Below are 20636 nucleotides of genomic sequence, written 5' to 3'. Positions count from 1 at the left end.
ACCCAGGATTTGGAACTGGTTCCAAAAAAAATTTCTCAATTAAAACCTTGTAATTTGAAACGGCAGTCGGGAAGATATTTTTTTGTTTCCCTTAAACTTGCCGCCCAGGGCCCCCCTTACTAGTCCAGGGTAGCAGTCAAGGGAGATGAGAAGTAGGATGTGTCTGGTTCTTCAATATCTAGGGGCCGCAAAATTTTTTTTCACTCCAAAACCTTGCAGTTTGAGGTAATCATGGTCCCCACATAGGGGGGGGGGGCTGACAGGGCTCTAGCCCTGGGGCCCGGGACGATTATCATCATTTTTTTGCTTTTTCACGCTATAAATTAACTACAGAAGGGTCCCGTTAAAAGTCTGACCGAAGGGGCCCACAAAAGATTCCAGCCTAGGGGCCCCGCTACAAGTTGTGTGGGGCCATGGAGGTAATGTCACGAAAGATATTTGTTTCCCTTAAAACTTGCCGCCCAGGGTACCCCCTACTAGTCCAGGGTAGCAGTAAAAGGAGATAGAAGCAGGGCGTGTTTGGTTCTTCAACATCTAGGGACCGCAATCGGGGGGGGGGGGGGGAATCAAATTTTTTTTCTCACTTCAAAAACTTGCAGTCTCGAAAGGTGTGCCCATAGATGGCGATAGACCTGAGTTGTGTTCGATTTGAAAGAAAGTCTCAAAAGATATTGTTGATTTTCTCTAATATTAGTTGCTCAGGGGTTCCTCGTTGTTCTGGCCCAGGGTGGTGTGCACTCAAAGGAGATGGGAAGTAGGGTTTGCCTGGTCCTGCAATATCCAGGGCCGCAACTGAAACCAAAAAAGTTTCCGTCTTTCGAAACTTGTTGTTTGGAAATCGCGGTCCCGAAAATTTGCAATCCCTTCCCAGTTCTGGCCCAGGATGTTGTCCAAGGTCCTAATCAAAAGTAGATGAAAAGTAGGGCGTGTCTGGTCCTTCAACATCCAGGGTCTGCAACTGGAACCAACAAAAAATCCCCCCCCCCTTCTTAAGATACTTTAAGATTTGAAGGTTACGGTTCCAAAGGTATTTGTTTGTTTCCCCTGAATTTTTGGCACCTGGGTTCTACTTCCAGCCCAGGGTGCTGTCCAGGGTCACACGCCTATCCAGACGTGCGTACTCGAGAGTTTTTGTTTCCCGGTTGCGACAAACAAGGAAGTTTCCACGATCATTTATAAGCAAGTCTCTTGAGAGAATGAGACACACAATATTAACATTTAGCGAGCGAGTGAGTGAATCACCCGCGAGACGTAACTCGGATCGAGAGACGCGGCGATAGCTCGATATCCTGAACTAAGTCATCAATTCTGAGTTTTCCACTAATTCTGAATTTTTTTTTCTAAACTGTTTTATTAGTTCTAAACTGTTTCATTAATTCTGAAATCCTGAGCTGATTCAATAGTTTTGAAATCCTGAGCAAATTCATCAATTCCCAGTTTTCACTAATTTTGAACTAATTCATCAATTGAGTTTTCTTTGAGCTAATTCTTTAATTCTGAGTTTTCACAAAATCATTATATAATTCTGAGTTTTCATTAATTTATTATGTAATTCTGAGTTCGCAGGGCCTTTCGGGATGAGTCGTACAAATCCACTTACAGTCCTGTTATAAATTCACCTTTTTAATTGCGTCAATGCTTTCACTAATTCCGAAAAAAAAACTGCCCCCATGGGTCGCGAATGCTGATCCCGTTGCTTGATTTTGGGTCGCAGCTGGAAAAGGGTGAAGAACCCCCGAGGTCTAGTCCTTCAATAGCGAGGACCTAATGCGTTAATGCCACCCTATTTAGACGAGCATACTCGAGAGAGTTTCCCGGTTGCGACATACAAGGAAGTTTCCCCGATCATTTAAGTCTCTTAAGAAAATGAAACACCCAATTTTAACAATGAGCGAGTGCGTCACCTGCGACATGGAAGTACGTAACTCGGATCGCGAGACACTGAGACATATTTTTAATGGAGTCGACAGCGATCAAAAGATCTTTTTTTTTGTTAATCAAAGAAACCGGAAACTCGATGTCAAAAATGTGGCGGTCGTATAAAGAAAGATGTCACGAGGTGCCATCAACAAAATTACTCGGCTGATAGATAGTCAAGGACGACCTACACGACTCCATACATAATAAAAATTAAGCGCTCAGTTTTACGCTTTGTGTGTTGATGTAATGGCCCACGTGTGTGTCCTGCCCACAGGGACGGCTTTTGAGTCGTCGGGGGGGGGGGCGGTCTAAGAGGGGTGCCAAATCCGAGTAGAAAGGGCGAAAAAAGCTTCCCCCGTTCACCAAAAAAAACCAAAAAAAACCGTATAACGCTATAAGCATGGCCCCCACATCGTGTAGCGGGGGTCCTAGGCTGGGATCTTTTGCGGGCCCCTCGGTAAGACTTTTAACGGGCCCCCTTCTGTAGCTAATTTATAGCGTGAAAAATCAAAATAATGATGATAATCGTCCCGGGCCCCAGGACTAGAGCCCTGTCAGTCCCCCCTATGTGGGGGCCATGGCTATAAGTATGCCCTGCGCAGGTATGGTTTCTTCTCGAAAATGGTGACATATAAATAGGCTCCCCACAATTTTTTCTCAAGGAGGGCCAAAAATAGGTCCCGCATAGGTAGAGATTATTTCTTGAGGATCACCAAAATAAGTCCCACATGGGCAGAGATTTTTCTCGAGTGGCACCATACATAAATAGATTCCTCCCCCGTCCACAGTTTTTCCCCCCCAAAGGGGTGCCAAAAATAGGTCCCACATGGTAGAGATTTTTTCTCGAGGTGTACCAAAATAGGTCCCACGTGGGCAGAGATTTTTTCTCGAGGTGTACCAAAATAGGTTCCACGTGGGCAGAGATTTTTTCTGGAGGGGGCATCAAAATGGGTCCTCCGCAGGCAGACATTTTTTTCTCGCTGGGCTCCAAATATGGGTCCCACACCTGTGGAGATTTTTTTCTCGAGGGACACCAAAAATAGGTCCCACATGCGGATAGAAATTTTTTTCCTCGAGGGAGGCACAAATAGATCCCGCAAAGGCAGAGATCATCTCGAAGAAAGTGCCAAAATAAGTCCCACATGGGTAGAGATCATTTCTCGGAAAGCATCATAAATCCGCACAAGTAGAGATTTTGTTTATCGAGGGACACACCAAAAATAATGTGTCACACGGGTGGAGATTTTTTCTCCAGCAGCTCCCGCCTGTCCACGCACATTGTGGCACACTATTTTTTCAATGGGGGGGGGGGGGGTGATTAAATTCTGTTCGGTACATTAGATTAGAAAACCACAAGGTGCACACCAATGTGGTGACTCGACACGTTTTGGCCAACCAGGTGCGGGCCTCCCCAGTGTTCAAATAATTGAAGAGTTTCTTTAGATCTTAATTATTATTAATTCTCAAATTATTCCTTTAATTATGAATTTTTATTTGTCCTAAAGTCATTATTACTTAATTCTGAAACCATTACTTTCGTTGGTCCTGAAGTTCTCTCTTTCATCAATTTTGAATTCTGATTTATTCTGAAGTTATTACTTTCATTAATTCTGAATTTTTATTCATTCTGTCCTGAGCTATTTTCCAAAACATTCTGGATTTCTAACTAATGAAAAAAATCCTGAATCTTTATTTCATTTTGAAATTATTTCCTTAATTCTGGATTCCCATTATTTTTCTAATTTTTACAAAATCACCTATTTTTTCTTTTTTTTTTTTGGATTCTGACACTCGATTTTGCCAATTAGAGGCTCAAGCCCCCACCCCTTCTCGGGCCGCCAAGCTCGTTAAGACGGCCCTGAATTCAAAAGTATTCTTCTAGAAATGCATAGAGTCCTGAATTAAAAATGCGTTCATTGGGGGGGGGGGGGAATGGGGTGTGTAAGCCTGAAACTTCTCTAGAGAAGAGCAAGTCTCACGCATCTCCAGGGATAAGTAAGCCCCAAACGCATCTGTAGGGATAAGCAAGCCTCAAACGCATGTCTAGGAATATGCAAGCCTTTTACGCATGAAAAGAAAAACGCACACCTTCGCATTTCTAATGGATGTACGCATGTTTAGTGGGAAGGGGGGGGGGGGCAATAAGCATAAAACGCATTTCTAAGGGATACTCATGCCTTCTACGAATACACACATTTCGAATACACAAGCCTTCTGTTCATTCCAAGAAAGGGTACGTAAGCTTTCTATGCATCTCTGTGCTGTGGGATACGCAACGCAGCTCTACGGCATTTCTAGGGCACGCAAGTCTCAGACTCATTCTAATACAGGCTTCTCTGACGGGGCGATCGCCACCTCCCCACTCTGTATATAGGAAAGTAGGTAAGCATCCCACACAACGCTAGGCACATGCACATCTAACATTTCTACACGAGTGTGTATAAGCCTCAGATGTATCTCTAGTGAGTAAGCGGGCTTCGTACGCACTCCTAGGGAAACATACCTGTAACAGTTACTTACCCTTTAGACGTTTCTGGAGGGGGGTACGCAAATCTTGCACCCATTATACGCATTTCGGGAGACATTCACGCCTTCTAGGAGTAAGCGCTTCCAAGGGTAGCGTAAGATTTCTAAGCATTTTTGGGTGGGGGAAGGGTGGACGTGGAACGTAACTCTCTGAGCCATTGGGGCCGTTCAAGTATTACGTAAGCAAATTTTTAGCCATTTTTGACCCCCTCCCCCTTGTTAGCAAAATTTCGTCATCAGCTCTGCCCCTCTGGATCCTAACGCATATTGGTGGGATCAGAGACCTAACAGGGGGAGGAGGCATTGCCCATTGATGATGACGTAATACTTGAACGGCCGCATTTCTAGGGATACGCACAGGGCCGTTCTAATACATACGCTAACCCGAGAGCGGAGTCTCAAGTGCATACGAGATCTCATGATGAAGAGATTTTTTTACTATTATTTTCTTGGGCAAATATATAATTCATTGCTAGGCAACTACTACTTTCAGCTTGGTAGGGGGTCCGAAGGCTTATGGTGATGTTAAGATGGCTCCTTGTACGCAAGCACCCCTTACACGTTTCTAAGTATAGTACCAGAAGTTAACTAAGTTTGGAACCATTTTCCTACTTAAACGTGCGGACAACCAATCTCCAAGTTTCAAAATTAAACCTCCGAGGTAAGCCTAAAATGTAGTTTTCGTCACACGAAGTAATATTCCCTCTCTCCTTAACCCTTTGAGCGGCACTGACGAGAGATCTCGCCACCTTAGAAGGCCCCTTATTTCAGAATTAAGAAGCCAAGATCACAGTATTTGATTTCCTTTAAGGAATACCTCCCCCTTATACTTCTTAATTTGCACCTGCTGAAAATTGAGGGGGGTGGGGGAGGGGAAGCTCACTTCATTAAAAACGATTTAGTATTTTATATGAAGTTTTAGTGATTTCTATTATGGTTAATTATTTCGGGGCGAACTCTGATCCTTGAAGTCCTTCACCTCGCAGGTGCCAATCTGGGAATAATAGCCAACGAGTCAATCATCTGCAGCCTCCACAAAAGGCGGTATAGACCATTTTTTTTTTAATTTGTGGTTGCCAATTCTTTGTCACACTCCAATGAAGAGCCATACCAGCTTCAAAAGATAGATGGGGTTAAAAAAAGAAAATTTCAAGCACTACTTCGATAGAAAATGGCACTTTTTATTGACCTTCAAAACACGCGGTTCAAGGTCTGTGTTATCGCCATCATCATCTCTTATCACTCCAGGAAACCACATCCTATCAGGGGGCCCCATAATAAGATACTCCCGGCATCCAGAGAAGAAAATGTTGTATATAATCAAATCGTTGGACGATATGTAAATAAACACAAATTGGTTTACGCGTTGTACGCTCTCTTCCGAAAATTAAACACGGTGTCACCGGTCAGAAAATTTATGGCGAAGGATGTTTCTTTTTTTCCAAGCTGCCATTATCGCGCTTTTGAAAGATTAATGGTGAAACTCATCCCATAAAAACTATCAGATCTTCAGTTATAAAAAATTTCCTCGGCTGTTTATATAAAAATAATACGAGAAAAATCGCATATAGCGAAGAGTTGCGATGAGCCGTTTGGACGTAAACAACATGTATTTTTAAGGCGTGATTCACACATGCAAAGATGACGAGGGCCGCAGAGAAAGAAAAATACAGCACGTGTTTGCGAAGACCAAATTCGACGTTTTTCAATACTCAATATACGTACCCCCCCCCCCCTCCTTCCGTACAGGAACCATAGGTGAATAGCTATGGAAGGATGAGAGGGTTGATTCTTCCCCGTTCAGTGAAAAAATATTGCATTATTCGCATATGCGAATTTATGGCAGTGCCTATCCTCTTGGACACTAGCTGCCTTCAATACAGGTCCCTGGGGGACCAATGTGAAGAAAAACACGAGATCGTTGTTTTATGTTTTTATGTGTAGTGTTTGTAAGTTTTTTTAATTCGCATAAGGCCGGGATTACACTATAAAAGTTTGATGAAAGTCCTTTTATAAAACTTGAAAAATGCTACCAATAAGATGACCGGTTGCATTTTCTAGAATGTAACCAAGTTTTCTTCTGATAACATGATTGGCAGGACAGGGAAAAACTGCCAACTTTTCAAGATAATATTAATGAACATTTCAGATTTATGCCGAATTTTTTATTGGAATTTACTGCTTAATATTCGGGCATTCCCAACACTCAAATCAAAGCTGAAACGAGATAGTTTACAGAAAGCGAGAGAAATATTCTGGGTGTATATATCTCCACACAGCGTTTCTTCGTCCATGGTTGGAATCTTCAGTGGGGGCACGTCAAAGCTAAAAGCTGACTGATCTAATAGTATTTACGTATATATGAATCGACATCATCGTGCCCCCAGACTTTCAAGTCTACGCCTATGGGGGCAAGATTTGTACCATAGTCGTGTGTGTATATATATATATATAACGTTCTAAAATTAGTATTTCTCTAGAGCAGTGGTGTGCAAACTTTTTGGAAAGCGTGACCCCTTTTGACCAAAAAATTTATCGGCGAGAACGCTACGTCCAGATTTTTTGCCAATAGGCCTTAATGAGTTGCCCCAAAAACACTTTTCGGAACGCTTGTTTCGATTTTAGGTGACATTGGAAGAAAGCCAAATATTTCTTGTAGTAAAATCCTTCAACGGACACCCCCTCTTTCGTGGACAAATTTTTGACCCGTTGATGTCTCAGTAAAAAGGTTTTACTGTATCAGATATTTACTTTGTCTTTTGATGCACTTGGTGTTCCTTAAGATGGAAGTGTAGCAAGACATGCTCCTTGATTTTAGTACATTGTGATTAAGAGATTCATCCGATTTCAAAATGATTCGACCATTAAAAAATTGCTCTCATAATGTAGACACTTCTCCCCCATATATACAGTTGTATATTCACATTCTATTGTTTAATTTCTTAAAAATTATATATATTTTACAGGGCGATATCTCCAAATCGCCCTGTAAAAGTAATAACCTGACGTGCGGCGAACGATATCAAAAGCCCCGAATGTATAAGTTTTTGTTAATCAGCTGTTTTGACCCCTTGTTTTGCTATCCAAGGTGCACCTGAAACGCGAATGTGGATCCCTATTGAAATAAGTTACAAAACATTTTAGGGGAAAAACCTTCCATAAAGTAACATGGGCAAAGTAAACATTCAAACGACATTAATGTGCAATGATTCTAGCATAATGGAGCAGATGTACGATAATTGACACAATGCAATTTTATCATTCTACTTATACGACACATGGTAATTAGCTCTCAGCTAATTAGGCATTTAGTTTCCACACATTTTTAAAATTATATATATTTTAAAGTTTTTTTCTCCTCAAGAATCTCTCGTGACCCCCAGTAGGGGTCGCATCAATGACCCACGGTTTACGCACCACTGCTCTGGAGCACGCCTGGCTGGCCCAGAGAATCAGATTAAATTCTCCGTCGTTCAATTACCAAGAAAAGTTGGTAATTTCAATAACCAAGGCGAAGTAGAAAGATTTGACAGCATAGGTACAACACAGCTTCCCGGGTGTACAATACAATAACCATTTACTTGACAGCATAATTTGTACATATTTACCTTTTTGTACACACCACAAGCTGTATTGTATATAATCATGCTGTCAAATGTTCTAATTATTGGTCTTACGGTCCCACTCGACGTCACACCCGTCATAAGTATTTTTGCGATTTTCACCGACTAAAACGTAGTTTGCGATGCCATGTTCTATGGCAATTTTTGTTCCTCTATCATTCCTCGAAGGTTTGCCACCACTTCAAGGCAACACCCTGTATAACTAAACAAGAGCCATCGATAACGAGTACTAGAAATATTAGGAAGTTCACAATGAGAAAAAAATTTACCAGAATATTTTCAACACCTTATAAAAAGTAAGGCCATGTAGACTCAATAATAAAGTTTTATTTCCAAAAATAATGGTCAAAACCAGCAACAATATACATTCGAGAAATTACATTCTCACTAGATTCCATTTAATATGTTAATTGTTAACCATTTCCCAGCGGAATTAGTGTCAGTCTCAAACTAAACACCATAAAAAACAATGTGCTATAAATATAGATGTTAAAAGTGTTAATAAAAAAAATGAAAATGTCCTGTCAGGATCAAGCTCTCCGAGAAAATAGGAAGACGTACGAGAAATTATTGGTCAACTTTACGGAGTCTAGTCCTGGAAAAGAAATATTCAGGATTGGTAAAAACGAAATAGATATACAATCTATAAAATCAGTCTTCAGATCTCTTCAACCCCCTGCAAGAAAACACTGCCAATCTTCTCTTGAACCCATCAAAAGATCTCACCTGTAGCTTTTACCACACCCCAGTGCAATCTTAACGCATGAGCCCATCCGGGCGCCTCGAAAGAGATGGCCTCACAAAAAGATCTGGTTGCAATTAGAGTAATTGTAAATGTCTGGTAGGGCCCCAGAAAAGTCTTGGCCCAAGGGCCTCCTCCATATGATCTTAAGATGACCCCGTCACATCCTTCGTCCATTTCAGTACCTCCAGATGAGATTACCTTAGAGCTGGTATAGAAGTAGAGGGGCAAGCGCCTTCCGACTAAGTGCTCAGTGTTAGCGATATGTAAATATGCCGCTTAGTCACCCGTGGCACAATTCCAGACCATGTAAGCTGCCCGTAGGACATTCACAGATCACTTAAGTGACCCGCGGCACAGTTCCAAAACACTTCAGCGATCCGTGGCGCATCTAGGAGATCCCTAAGTGCGAGTTTGGGCACTGGTGGGGTTCTACATAGTAGAAATTAGCCGCGGCACATTCCCAAATTACTCAAGTGATCCCCGACATGACCACGGATCACTTATGATTTTTAACTAATAAAAAGTCGGCCCAGCTTATTCGGATAACCGAAACCTCTTAAAAATTTAGTATTTTACATTTTTTAGCCCTTTAAGCAGTTTTAAAATTTATGATTGTATTATAACTGCTAGTCAAAAATCACTAAACCTAGAAATTGCCACCTAGATTTTCAAGAAAATTCTCTTATCAATCGCGCGAGCTGCTGAATACTCCCAACGCAATAAAGAGAAGATACAATAAGCTTACAGCATAAAACTACCAAGAGAAATGAAAATCATCCTCCCCTTCCGCAGGCTCCGTCCACTGGTAGTTGATTGACAGGACGGGGAAAGCAAAACATTTATCAGAACTTACAACTGTATCTGGGCTTGCCGAAATAGGAGTTTTTAAAAACCCGAGATAGTTCGAGATTACTAAAATAAAGGGGATCAAGTTAGACGAGATATCTCGGGATTGCCACTGTAAGGGTAAAAATCAATTTGTAAGTTCAAAATGGTGGCAACTCCAAATATCTTGGGAAAAATTGCGCTTTCCCTCCAAAAGGTCGATCCTGCGAACGTTCTCCGTTGTAGAGTAGTCCCCAATAACAACTATATACTGCAAGGTTCACATTTACCCATTCCATTCTACAACTTCCAACGAAGACCGCTCTGGAGAGCAATAGAAATCTGTCCCGACTCATTTTTTAGTCAGATTTGAATGAAAACTGAAACCTCCGTATACGTACCTGGTTGAGCGTCCTGAACGGAATAAATTTCTCTAGTGTCGTAAACATTGCTCACAGTGTTGACTAGCAGTGTCCAGTAGAAACCCTTTACGGAATCGTTGGGTATTCCGCCGATGCTGTACACGAACTTTCCTCGAGCGTCTTCGTCGTAACTGAAACTGTTGAACGAAATTTTTTATTTCTGATCCAACTCTTAACGAGTTTAGCTAAAGCTTGCTACACCACATTTATGAATTGCCACAACGATATACAGGGTGAACGTGTGGCCCAATCTGCCAAACTGAAATGGGATGATAGACGGGCCCAAGTGGAACATAAAACAAACATTATAACTCTTCTTTCACAGTTTGAGTTATGGTGGAAGGAAAAATGCGTCAAGTCTGGAAAACCCGAATTTGTAAAGTTTGAGAGATTTACATGCAAAACTATGCATGTGCTTGGGAGGAGCAGAAAAAAAATCCTATAAGGCCAGTATTACACTATAAAATTGATAAAAAAGTTCTTTTATAAAACTTGAAAAATCCAATCAATAAACATATTGGTTACATTCGAGCAAATGAAAAATGCAACTAAGATCAGTAAAAAGTTTTTATAGAAACTTTCTAAAACTTGTGTAATCCCGGCTTTAGTGACCATTTCCATCAGAATATCTGGATTTAATGGCGAGCTACAAGCACTAAGATTGGCGAAGTGCAAAATTGAATTGCCGCCAAAACCTAATCCAAAAACATCCTTGCTGCAATCGGTCAAGTTCAACTTTACCATTGTAGCAGCTTTCGGAAGAGCCTACAAACTATGGCCGAATTTTTTCTGAACTAGATTTGTTCGATAAACGGTGATTTCAGTGATGTATTGCGAAGTATATATATTGGCGACTATTCGATTTTGCACTTCTCAAATCTTTGTACTTGTGATCGTAATGAGGTTCTTTTTGGAGAGCTACGGGTAATATTACGTCTAAACCAGTAGAATGAATTCAAGCAAGTTCTGTATCCGATTTACTCTTTTCACCATCGCAAAACTATGGTAACCCTTCATTTCCCTCCCAATTCCCCCTGCCCACAATGTATCCTATATATGTAACAGCGAAAGAACACGTGGGGGCGAGGGTAAAGAGATTACTTGCAATAGAAAAGGACAATTCTTAAATTTTTTCTTTCCCTCTTTCTAACGTGCGGTTAGATTAGGACAAGGTTAACATTTATCGCCGATTTGTTAAACAGATAATTCAAGTTTCTTGCCAAAACCTTATACATGAAGCGGTTAAATCCAGATATCCCGAGGTGGTGCTACCTACTGGATTTCCCTCCCCCCCCCCCATGCTAAAATCACTGTCGCTATAATCCAACAGAATTTCCGACAAACGCCGATTTCAGTGATGTATTGCAAATAAGAGTGAATTTCTCCTGAAATAGTACACCGATGCGATTCATTGCAGGCTCTTTCCAAAGCTGGTGTAATTGAGATTCATCAAAAACGTATCTCATCAATTGTAGTGTTAGAAGGGCGTTTGCGGAATTGGCGACAATTCTATTTTGCACTCCAATCTTTTAGCTTGCCATTGAACCTAGATGTTCTGATGGGAAATGGTATCTATAGGATTTCCGGTCCTTCCAAATATTTGCTTATGGATCAGGGCTAGCGTTCTACTCTCGTTCGTCTATTTCCTCCCTTCATTACCTCACGTTCATCTTGTATATCCTGTTAAAAAGAGGACAGAAATACTCAATACTTACTCGAACTGACTGCTCTGAGACTTGGCATGTTTCATCAAATCTAGCAACGTCCAGTTGCTATAAACCGCGTAAGTTCGAGACCTGACGACCCATTTGGGGTCCGAAATACCAATGTTGATCCACAAGGCGTAAGTGACGTTGATCAGCTGGTTCGGCGAAGTATATTCAACTTCGTACTCTGTATAGAAAAATTGGAATGAGAACGAATTAGACTTCAAAAGATTTACTCGATACATTACGAAATGCCATCTGTACGAGTGGAAAGCTCAGATAATGCGAAAGCAGCAGAAATGCACTTTGATGCCTACGGAGGAGTCTGCATTATTTTCTCGGGGGAAGGGTAGCGCTTACTACAAAAAACAAATCTGCTACCCTGCGTACGCCAGTGGGAGTAGATAATCTGGAGGTCAACGGGATAGAGACCACCTCGAATTAACGGAAACAGATTATCCGAAAAGTGAGAGAAAACGACCATGTGGGGTCCTATTCTTACCTACCTTGTGCGATTCATGACAACTGTCGAGACCCATGGCTCCCCATATAGTATTCAAACACCAACTCCGGCCATATCGCTGTATTGCGTTGGAAATAAAAAAAAGGCACCATCTATCGGTGTTCGCATCAAGCGCGTTAGGGAAATTATATTCTTCCCCGGTTATATTCTTCGAACCTGGGACCTGACGGCTACGTTTACAGTGGCGGACGATAATCTTACCACTCGGGGTGTGGTCCCCATATACTGCTGCAGGACCCCAGCCTGGGGACTAAATTCATAACTGAAGGGGATATAAAAGCGAAAAACAAGAATCGTTCAGGGGTTCCAGGCCGGATCCCCGTCAGCCCTACCCTAAAACCTTGATCTCAGGGATGCCAACAAATTAAGATTGAGAATCGGAAGTGTCATAAAAGTTATCTTGGTCATTTATACCATTCGTATGATTTTACGGTTATTCTTCCTCCCCCCACAGATCTTTGATCGTTTTTAGAAGTTATCTTGGTGGATACAAAATACAAGACTCGCCTCTTATACTTGACAACCTGCCGTCACAGATCCGCTTCACGTCCAGCGGGCAGAATCCCAAGAGAGCCGGAATCGCCAAGTAAGTCGATAAGAAATCGCCAAAAGATCCATTCGACAATTGCTCTTTGAGCAAGGTCTTCTGCAGACCATCGACCATGAACTTATTGACTTTTATTCTTTGTAGATGCTTGGAAACGCAATTGGTCATCTGGAAGAAAAAAAAATAGATTGCACATAATAGAAATCTGGCCTATGTTGCGGTAAAAGTTTCGGCGAATTCGATTTTCACAAATGACTTGCGATTTTTCGGGGTTTTGGCAGGCCGATTCGTGGAGTGGCTGCTACACACGTGCACCTCGTTCACATTCCTCTTTCTAAGAGGAGAGTACACGTTGGAATGCGCGTTGTGAACCTAACGCGAAGTTTAGTTTCCGTGTGATGTTGACAATAGCACTGCCATCTACTGTATATTTGTCAAAGCGAGCGAAGAAATTGGGAATCGCAGAAAACCAACTTCAGCCAACCAGCACATTTAGCCAGGGTCGTCGTGAAGCGCGGAGTAGTCACGACCACCACTCACAGCAGCTTCGTGAGGTGATCATTCGTCACACCACGGTAATTTTCTGACAGTTAGACCGGGACCTACACTTTATTGCAGATTCCGAACGTCAGCTTTTTTTGTACTGACCGAGAAGTTGGTGCTCACCAACAGACTCCCTGCAGTAGCAATCTTTTCCTGTGGTAGTATCTGCCGTACCCCCCCCCCCCCCGTGTCGTCAGGAAAGTGACAAGAACGAACCGAGTATCGAACACGCCTAAAGTATCAAAGGATGTTTAGAGGTGTCGCGACTATCTTATTGACCTGGGCTACCGCGCCCGCTTCGCGAAGTGACTGGAAATCCCTGGCCAAAGTTCGATGCGCCGATTTGAAACGATCAGCGTTTTTGTGCAAATTACCTTCATTATCGATTCTAGTGAAGACTGGGAATTAAAAAACAAGCTTCATTGAAAAGCGGGACTTTCATATAAAAGTACGGAAATGTTTCGTTTACAATGACTGTCTACTTGTGACGTTCCCGCTTTGTAAGACTTATTTCCGTTGTCTGCTATGAATCTTCCTAATCCTCATGGAGTTTCCCCAACTTACGTTTTTTGAACGTTATGAGAGGGAACGACGTCAAACATGTAATAAATCTTTTCTTCAACGTCAGGTTAAATAAAACAGACGGAGATTTTATGTGATCAGCTCTGATCTTGGGGGAAGTGCCATTTAAAAAAAGAAATTTGTTATATCCGAGGCGGTTGGTTTTAACAAACGTTAAAAGCGAGTTAACATTCTCTATGGCAGTGGTTCTCAACCTTTGGAAGCCCGCGGCCCGGTTTCATTTTTGTAAATGGAAGGCCCGGTCAAACACATGATTAACGGAATATGAAACGGCAGATTAGTTGCGGCCCAGTATGAATAATGTCACGGCCCAGTATGAATGATGTCACGGCCCAGTACCGGGCCGCGGCCCGGCGGTTGAGAAACGCTGCTCTATGGGAATCTGTCCAGACAGTCAATTCACTTTATAGCAGAGGAGTCATTACAACCGAGTTTGAATACATAGCTAGGGTTATGCAGTCAAAACTCCGGTGGGGAAAAAATGGATTTACCTGTAAAACCATCGCAGTCGCGTAGACGTCTGACGGATGGAACGCTTCCAAGTGGTTCCATGACTTGTTCACGAAATTCGTCAGGGTTTCTTCCCAGCCGTTGGTGATGTTTTTCGTCGAGTCTGGAACAAGGCACATTAACGACATAGCGCCGAGAGCCAACATGCCTGGAGAAGAAAAAAAGAGACAATACAGTACAGCTCATTGGATAAAACCTCGGATCAGAAATGAAAACTGCCGCCCCTGTTGCTCACATCCCCTAAAAGCAGGGGCGTCAGAAGTGTTTTCAACCAGTGGGTGCTCTTCAGTTTTGTGTGGGAAATTTGAATTTATGAATCAATTCTGGGGGTGTCGGACTCTGGATGCTCGAGCACCCACCTCCGACGCCACTGCCTAAAAAGACTTTCAGATCAATAGGTGACATACCTGTTAAACGTGAATAACGTGCACGAAACTCAATCGCGTGAACCCCTGTCCCCGAACAAGAATGAGGCTTACAGGGCTTCAACCCGGGGTCAGGACCGCAACTAGACAATAGGTCAGCCGGGCCACACGCATTTTGGCTCCCCTTGTAATATTGAAGGACAGGTGAAGTTTGAGCCCCTCTAGTCCAAGACACGAAAACCACCTGCTCCTCCAGTTGCGCTGCTATGAATTCACTAAAGGAAGGACGCCGTATTTTCAAGGTTTAAGTCTAGAAGACCGACATGAAATTTGACTTAAGACTACAGGCTTTATTGGATAGGTGGCATGAGGCCACAAGAGCAATTGCCCCTTGTTTGAAACCTGAACTTTAAGGTTTTCGACCAATCCGTAACAGCGTCGATTTGAAGCGGGGAAAACAGCGTGCAATACGATTCGAACCCACCGTCGTCGCAGTGGTGGTTTTATCTTCGAAGCGAGAATGAGAGCCGATCTTCCTTTAAAAAGTCCCCATAGAACAACGGTAGAATTATTCAGTCATTACTCATAGTTGGCACCACACTACATATGACAAGCAGTACACAGTAACAAAACTTCACGTTAGGTTCACAGCATGCACCAATTCGTCAGAAATTCCGCAGAGAAATGTGACGAAGTGCATGCGTGGTTTAGCAGTAGCGTGCAGCATGTTCGTACCCTTACATTCAAAAGCGGATTCATGATTTCGCCGCTAATGGGCGATACAAAATTTTACTGTATTTCTTGCATACTATATTTTCATTGACTGGACCATTCATTTCCCAAAAATTGTCTACACTCTCCGGACTTGCCTACTTGTAAATACGCCTCTGTTCAAAAACGATGGCTGCTTCACCGACTCTGGTGTGGATCCAGATCGGCGAGTCGGGACAGGCGAATAAAAGGTCGCTATGCATTAACAGGCAGACATGAAACATTCAGGGGCTGAAAATTGCCATTTGTCCTGCATATACGGGACTAGCCAGTACTCACTAGGTAGAATGTTACTTAGCATTGTGTATTCATTGATTATTAGCGGGCTAAACCAGCTCACAAAATTTATTGCCGCCCCCCCCCCAAGTTCCTGCGCCTATGCACACTACTAACGTGGTTGAAGATTATAAAAGATTACCGCATTGTGACCGCAGTTTGACGTGTTGCCATAGCTAACGTGGGCATAATCACGAAAAATTGCATTAACTTTTGGCGATGGACCGAAGTCATATCCTGGTAAATTAACTTTAGCCAGGGATCTCTGGTCCACTTCACAAACTGGCTGGCGAAATCCCGAAATTCGGACATCGACCCCTGCCAATTCGCGAAATGGCCAATTCCGGTCTTTGACAGTAACAGATACAATGGAGATCTGAATACAAAAAGGTTTATATCATATTCGTAGAAGCTTTAATCTGTCAAAGTTCTAAAACTTATATAAAATGACATTCTCACCAGGTTCCTTATCGCTGACAGCTCTGTATACACGATGAACATCCGTGGGTACAGATCGTCCGTTGATGCACAGAGTCAAGTGGATCAGAGGAGACATCGTTCCTTTAGCGTCTTTGTCTTTATCGGCCAGACCCCGAAGCTCAGCCACGAGGTCCCTGCCGTGGAAATTCCTGGGGTTCTGGCAGGTAGCAGTCAGGGCGTTCACAAAATGCGCCACATCAGCGGCAGTCATATCCGGTGTGTAAGTTTCTCTGAGCAAAGAAAAATAACGAATCAGTTAATTGGTCATTCGGACATAGTTCATTTGCAGCACGATAACTCACGTATACATAGTACTGTACATGTGATCTTACTTCAACAGCCCCACTGCCGTCAGAACATTCAGAGTTTTTGCCATGGGCGTGACGCTGGAATTCGCTGGGAAACTGCGACGAGCAAATTCGTGGGCGACTAGACCTCTAGGGGTATTAGTCCCCCATCCAAAATCCTCGTCCCACTCGTTGACGAGCCACTCCAAGGCCCTCTTCGCTGCTCTTTGAGCTGTGGTATAAAAAAAAACACTGATTTAGGATTGTTTAATTCAGTGGTCTTAACCCCCCCCCCCCCCAGTCAAAACCGTAGAAAGAGGGGATATGGGACTTGAGGCTGGTGGTCCACGAAGTACGAGAATGACTGAAAAGGGGTAAAAAAAAAGATGAAATAGATTTGGACCCCTCCGTAAGAAATTTCTGGCCACGGGCCAGCTTCCAGCGCAACACATTAAACTTAATGTTACAGAAATTTGTTCGCGCCCCTTTTGTACATTTTCGTTTATGTGTAATGTGACTTAATCACTAGTTTTTGGGCAGATGTTAGAATCTTAGCCCTATTCAGTGGCTTAGCCATCGCTCCCCACGTTAAAGTTTCGCCTGCATTAGCGCCTATTCTCCTAAATTACTATCTCCAAAAAATATGATAGAAAATGAATTTTTACCTCCAATGATCTTCATAAAATGAGGAGCGAGAAAAATATGCGCCTCCTCCCAGGTCTGTACGAATTTGAAAAGTGAAAAAAGGTTTTCCATTACCATTTTGAAGATTTCTCTCAAGCTCTTCATCTGAAAGCATGTTCAGAGCAGCTCGTTCCCGCCTTTGTTAAAGGACAATCTTGCCCCACTTGTTTCTGTAACTTTCTCTCCCGGCTATTGAGCATTGTCATTCGTTAGCGCTCCTAGAAATCTTACATAGGTGCTTCAATTCCGAGAATACAGCGTTCACCAAATGCTCGTTCTGTTGTCAAGAGCTGAATAAACGTCAGGGTCTCTGCCACCGGACTTATCCCGTTGCCGAGATCTCTTCCAGCCCAGCTTCGTGGCAGAGTGGGGAACAAAGTGAGTGTGTAGCTAGTGTTGTGTATGATATTTCAGTGCTGCCATCTATACTTCAAATTGTGAGTGAGGTGTAATGATTGAATATTTGTAACGTTGTAGGCCTGTTGCTCGACTAACGGGGGGGATCGGCTCGCATTCGCGCCTTGAAGTTGGGAACCACAGAAAACCAACTTAAGCCGACCACCACTGTGGGGTTCGAACCCGGATCCTTGCATCGCGAGTCCGTCACTATAACCACTCGACCACCACAGCGGCTGTTGTCAAGAGCTATGATTGAGGCACCTTCTGAAGAATTTTGGCGCGGGAACCTATTCTGGAGAGGCTACTGAACTTGTGGCTTATGAGGCTACTTAGAGCTTGAATCTTAGCCATTATCTCATTTTCTTTGGGCGATTCAAGTAGAGCTTGAGCTCCTAGAAATACCACCTTATGTGTAGGAGACGGCATTTCTAGGCACTAAATTTAGCAAAAGGCATCTACAAAATGACGTGACAAGAGCTTGTGTATAGGGAACAGAAGTCAATCTAGGAAAAGGTGGGAAGCAGATCCGAGCTTTTGAGCCCTAAAAACCAAGATAAAACTAAGACTCTTCCAGAACCTCTTATAAAAGGTGGGGAAATAAACAGTCTATATAATCTTGAGTCAATAGCGGTCTGCAATGCAGAGAATGAGAGGAAATTGTAGTCAACTGTATTGTACTATTATAAATTGATAATGAATAATTGTGTTCAAAGTGAGACATTCTCAGAATTTTTCCATGGTGTAGTTGCTTTTCCTTTGAGACACTCGTGCATATGCAGTAATGTACTGAATCGGAGAAATTATTTCCTGAAAAAATTCATGTCAAGAGGTAACAAGCACCAGTCTCATGTATATCACCTTTCCAATTAATCCAGTGTTTCTTAAACTTTGGGCGCCACGGGTGCCCAATGTAAAAAAACTTCAAAGAACTGAACGGGCTCGCATCAATACATCAATTCGTTGCGACGCCCCTCAAAAAAGGTTGGCGATGAACCTAAGAGCTACTAGCGAGATGCACACTGAGGATCCGTTGAATATTTCCGAAATAAACTGCTCAATATTTACTTTTTAAAGCAGAATTCCAGGAGTTTTTCTATATTCTCAGAATAAATCAATACGAAACGCCAGTTTTACTTCTAATATGAAGAACTGATGGCAAAACTTCAACACAAACCACGAGATCATATTATGCATGCTCATAATGCTGTAACTATCCGGCATGCACAGATTTGCTAGAAATTCTACAGAAGTGTTTTGAGTAGTAGCGCATATGTACTTCCAATCGTACATGTGCTTACGATAAGAGCATAATACGTGATGAAAGCGGCTGGATTAAAATGAAAACGTGAAATTTTTCTATAATTTCACATCTTAAATTTATTTAATTTCAAAAGATATTTTATATTCTATCATTTTTATAATTTAAATCTAAAAATTAAATTATATTTTATCAGTTGAAAAATTTATTAATTTGAAAAACCATCAAGTAAAAACTGAATTTAATTGGATTTTTTAAATTAAAAATTCTTAATTTCTTACTAATACATAATTTTAAAAAGTTTCGCCTATAGCAGAAACAAAAGTGGTGCCTTTCCGAATTTCGCTCCCCACTGAACAAAACCTGGTTACGCTACTGGGCCTATTTCTATAAATTTCCAAAAATGTGGCATTTGTAAGTTATGTCTACATATTCAAAAACTGCGTATGCCCTCGGGCGCTCAATTTTTATTTTTTATAACCCTCTAGTTCACGGGCGAGAAAATGTTCCGTGAGTGCATGGGTTGGGCCTCGGACCCATACTGAACACATGTTTACGCACGTAGTATCGATTGCTGTACTATTTCTTCATACTAAAGTTCAAATTATTCCGAATTACTGGTAACATATTCTAAAGCAGAAACTAAACACAATTTTTTTTAAAAATCCAATCAAAGTAACATTATGTCCCTTCCAGACCCTGCTGCCATTAATGTATGGATTGCTTTACTCCTGTGGGGGGTGGGAAATGAAGCCCTGGCTTAAAGAATTGTAAACAATGTTTATTGTTGTAACAAAACTTGCACAATAGTGCAAGTATTATTAAAATGCAAATATGAACTTTTATGGGGGGGGGGGGAACTTTCAGAATGTAGCACTTGAAGTTGAACTTTCAGGGGTTTTCTAAAAAGGTAGCATCCGAGAACCTGGAAAACAATTATATGAAGATGAATATAAAAACATACGGAAGACTGGCCCAAGAGAAATTTGTTACAGGGACGGAAAATTCATCTCTGCCCTCACGAGAAAACGAGTTATCCATGTTGGATGACGAAAGGCAAACCATGTCGCACTGGTTTCCCCCCTCCCTGACGGAAAATAGGTTCAGAACCACCGGTTTTACAATGAAGACAAATCATTTTCAAAGCACCAAAAGAAATTTTTTTTTTTTTTTTCAAGTATCAACTCACCAGTTGTTGCGTCAACATGTCGGGCAGCGAATACAACAAAAATTACGAATAACGCCGCTGATTGACGCATGACTGACATTCGACAGAGGTATGTAAACATTCAACGCACTCGGCACGAATTCCGAATCCCTTTTAAAAGTTGGTGGAAACTCCTCTTTCACTCGTTTTACGAGACGCATAATTTGCATATTGAGTTTGGCACACGTTTGGCCACCACCTGTGGTCCGACGGGTGCTTTATTTTTTCCACACGTAAACAATTTTCTTCTCCGATATGCGTTTTCGGTGGCGTTGTGTCTCCGTGTGGTTAGTACGTTGTGCTTTGGTTTCAATGGACCTGAGTTCGAATCCCGGCATATCTATCCGTGTATGATGTTGCTTTTTTTTCTAATAATTTCGGGTGAAAATATTGAAAATAAATAGATTTTAGAAAGAAAGTTTTTACGAATTTTTTTT

General features: G+C 42.1%; 1 protein-coding gene across 1 annotated transcript; it reads right to left on the bottom strand.

Moving 5' to 3' along the window:
- Positions 1 to 8376: 8376 nt before the first annotated feature.
- Positions 8377 to 20288, bottom strand: LOC149079691 (uncharacterized protein CG3556-like). Its single transcript, XM_089240302.1, has 8 exons — positions 20182 to 20288; positions 16697 to 16883; positions 16344 to 16594; positions 14454 to 14620; positions 12798 to 13005; positions 11777 to 11954; positions 10041 to 10198; positions 8377 to 8664 (listed from the first exon to the last, which is right to left on the bottom strand). Exons 1-8 carry the CDS (start codon positions 20279 to 20281, stop codon positions 8600 to 8602), a joined length of 1314 nt encoding a protein of 437 aa, XP_089096428.1. The 5' UTR covers positions 20282 to 20288; the 3' UTR covers positions 8377 to 8599.
- Between the last annotated feature and the right edge of the window lie 348 nt (positions 20289 to 20636).

Source organism: Pholcus phalangioides, unplaced genomic scaffold, assembly GCF_987345545.1.
Source record: "Pholcus phalangioides strain wild (caught in Gottingen) unplaced genomic scaffold, Ppha-v1.0 ptg000012l_1, whole genome shotgun sequence".
NCBI classification, from domain to species: domain Eukaryota; kingdom Metazoa; phylum Arthropoda; class Arachnida; order Araneae; family Pholcidae; genus Pholcus; species Pholcus phalangioides.
The sequence above is the reverse complement of the archived record's forward strand: the minus strand, read 5'-3'. Positions and strand labels throughout refer to the sequence as shown.